Below are 3,624 nucleotides of genomic sequence, written 5' to 3'. Positions count from 1 at the left end.
AGTGTTCAAGTTTGTTGTTGTATTTTGGTGGGCAGTATATTGCTGATATGGTAATTGTAATCTATAATTGAATTAAAACATTAAAATCGTAATGTAATGACATTAGGGTTTATACAAAAACCGAAATTTAAAAAAAACCGTTTTCAAATTTCAACTTGTATACAAAACCATTTTATACCGGTTCTCGATTTTTTCCCAAAAATAAAGACAAAATGATTTTTATAACTTATTTTCTTTTTATTTCACTTTATTCAAAAATAATAAAATTAACAAAATATTATCTCACAAAACAAAACTTCTATCATATTACATAAAACTATAATCAAATAAAATGTATTCTATAGAAAACCATACAGATAAATGAATAACATAGACATTTATCAAAATTACCATAAAATATTACTTTATTTCTTATTTTTATCTCAGAAAACATGATTTTAAAAAGGAAGGAATGTCTATAGAACCATTGCTGAAAATGGTCCTTGATTTGGATAGAAAATTTGCAGAAATGGACTATATTATCTCACTTGCTACATGTATATAAACGTCGTATCATTACTAGTAGTAGAAGTTTTTTGATGTTGTTGCAAGATTTATTCCATGGACGTTCGTAGCTTATTTGTACAGAGATCTTTCCCGAATGTTTATCGAAAAATTGCAGATCGAAGAACTTATATATTTAAGGATTTGATTGAAAAAAAAAATGAGAAAATAAAGAAGGAAAATATGCGCGAGGACATAAACTATGAACAGTTACTACTGAAATTTATGATGACTCACACGTTGTATTTTATAGAGAATATAAAGTGCATAATTGATTATAGGGAATAAATTACATTTTATATAATTTATAATTTTATATACTATTCTATTATATCTTATATTGGAAGTTAGCATAGTGAACCAATAATAAACTGAAGTATAGTTTAAACAATGCCACATGCAACATACAAAACTGGATGTCAGAGAGAGGTCTGATACTTGCGCCAGAAAAAACAGAAGCGGTGTTATTGATCGGAAGGAGGAAAGCAAAACTTATAAAATTTACCATATCAGGCGCAGAAATAATACCGAAGAAAGTTATTAAATACCTGGGGGTCTCCATTGACAGTAGCCTGTCCTACGCCAAGCATATCAGGGCAGTAGCCATCCGAGCAGCAGACACAACTACAGCTGTAAGCAGGTTGATGCACAACAAGGGTGGACTGAAGTCTAGCAAGAGAAGATTGCTAGAAGTAGTGGCACAATCTATTATGCTGTACGCTACTCCTATATGGGAACATGCAATGACAATCCTAAGCTATAGGAAGGCGCTAGAAACGGTCCAACGGAGAGGAGCAATAAGGATATGCAGCGCGTATAGGACAATTTACCGAGACGCAGTGCAAGTGATAGCTGGAGTGCCAGCAATAGAGCTCCTTGTTCTGGAGAGAGGTGAGAGGCAGAGGGGCGCGACCAAAGCGGATGCTAGAGCCAGATTGCTTCAAAAATGGCAAGATAAATGGCACAGGTCGGAGAAAGGAGCCTGGACTCGGCGCCTAATTCCGCAAATAGAGCCTTGGTTAAGCAGAAAGCACGGTGAAACAACATTTCACCTGAGCCAGGCGCTGTCTGGCCATGGATGCTTTGGCAAGTACCTGCATTTCATCGCGAAGAAGGAGGATGAAAGGTGCTGGTACTGCGAGGAGGACGATAGCCCCGAGCACACGCTATTTAGGTGCTGCAGATGGGTTGGAAGGAAGCACAGAGCGGAGGCAGAATTGAGAGTTCTGCTAGAGCCAGAAAATATTATCGGTGAAATGCTGAGGAGTGTGGACAGCTGGAATGTTCTAGAGGCGTACATAACAGAGGTGCTGCTAAGCAGGAAGAAGACGAGCGGAGGCTGCAGAGGGCCTACGAGGATAGTGGCAGTGGAGGCCAGCATTAATATGATGTAGGAGAAGTGCCAGAGAGGCAATGACAATCAGCATCGCAGAGTGGTATAGCGAAGAAGGGGAGAGGTTTTAGTGCGATAAGAATCCCACAGTACCATGACTCCACCCATTGTCCCTATGTAAGGTTTCCTTTCCTCTACAAAAAAAGGTAAGAAGATAATAGCATAAAACATAAACATATTATTATCGTTCTTTCATTCAAAAATAAATCAGAAAATAATATTAACAAATTGATTACTAATCCTAAATTTAAAGATACATAATTTATAAACAGAAGAATTTAAGATCCAAGATCCAAGTTTGATAAAAGTTTGTATCCTATTCATTTTAAATTGTTTGAAAGAACATATATATACGCATCGTAGAAGGAATACTTCGTGGTCCGTCCACATTTATGATTCGATTTTTACGCGTTCCTTGGTCCATTTTCTCAAGGTATCCGCTAGATACAAAATGTTACAAAAGTTGCACGTCTTTATCATCTTATCCACAAGTTTCCTCGTCTTTATAAAAATATACCTACATGTATTCGTCCTCTCTGATGACAATTTGGCTCTCTACTCTCTTATTGGTTTCATTCGAAAATGAGGATGATGACATATGTTTTGAAACTGTGGGCGATGTTACTAGAAGAGTTGGACAAGATTAACATTATTTTAAAGAGGAATAGAGATCAAATTCGTACGGAATTTGTCAAAAATCTGGCATCGGCGTTAAGAGAGCAGTTGCAAAAGATTGATTAATTGATATCTATTGTGGTGCCACTGAAGTATTTGGTGGAATTGTATAAACAGAAGAATTGCCAAGAGTTGAACAATAAGATGATTAGACAAAATATTTTTTCCTAAAACAACAAGGAATTCTTTCTATACATCACTCTCATACGTTTTAGGAAATTCCTTTTTATAAACAAATTATCACTGATGATCGAAAGTTTTTGTGTATTTTGAGCTGCATCCAAGAAAGAAAACGGTCAATTCAGAAGTTTACTGTCAATAACTAATAAAGAAGTAATCTAAAAAATGACTTTTCAAATCGTGTTACAGCAAAACAATTTTTCCCATATAAATTAATGTAAAATACGATATTACGTGTCGAAAACAAAATATGTATAACGTTTATTAACCCTGTTCTCGCTTTTTAATGATTTTATATTTAATATCTATAGTTATTTTTATTTGTTTTACTCGATAAGCGAATTACGAGGAGCTCGTTAATCGAGGTTCCACTATAATTTTCTTATAGGGCTATTTAAATTTTATTTTTGTATAGTCATTATCAATACCTCGTATAGTGCGGCTTTGATCAGTCCGGATTCACTATAGTCCAATTTGAAAATTTCAAAACAAACTATTAAAAAATGTAAATGAACAAAATACAAATAATTTCTCAAGAATTAATAAACAAAATTAGTTATTTATACATAAATGATTTTATATATGCAATCAAGTCTCTGTTATTGCATTTCATTTTGATACCTTTTTAAATACCAATTTCAAATTGTTTGGAAATCGATTATTCGGACTATACGTACATCAATATAGAAAATAAATGACTATTATTTCCGTAATTTTCATTTAATGAGCAATTATAACAAATTTGAATAGTTTTATGGTTCAATAATAAATATCAGTTATAGATGAACATTAGAAAAAATTAAATATAATGTCCAGTTGCTTCCTCTTTGTTG

The 3,624-nt window shown here is 33.8% G+C and overlaps 1 protein-coding gene across 1 annotated transcript; it reads left to right on the top strand.

Annotated features, from left to right (window-relative positions):
* The first annotated feature begins 1,187 nt into the window (after positions 1 to 1,187).
* Positions 1,188 to 1,937, top strand: LOC108557910. Its single transcript, XM_017914623.1, has one exon. It carries the CDS (start codon positions 1,188 to 1,190, stop codon positions 1,935 to 1,937), a length of 750 nt encoding a protein of 249 aa, XP_017770112.1.
* The last annotated feature ends 1,687 nt before the right edge of the window (positions 1,938 to 3,624 follow it).

This window comes from Nicrophorus vespilloides, unplaced genomic scaffold, assembly GCF_001412225.1.
Source record: "Nicrophorus vespilloides isolate i.1.1-1 unplaced genomic scaffold, Nicve_v1.0, whole genome shotgun sequence".
Classification (NCBI taxonomy): domain Eukaryota; kingdom Metazoa; phylum Arthropoda; class Insecta; order Coleoptera; family Silphidae; genus Nicrophorus; species Nicrophorus vespilloides.
This window is presented reverse-complemented; position numbering and strand designations above follow the sequence as displayed.

What these genes read in the sequence shown, in the direction of transcription:
- LOC108557910 (XM_017914623.1), top strand. Translation starts at nt 1,188, where the DNA reads ATGCACAACAAGGGTGGACTGAAGTCTAGCAAGAGAAGATTGCTAGAA.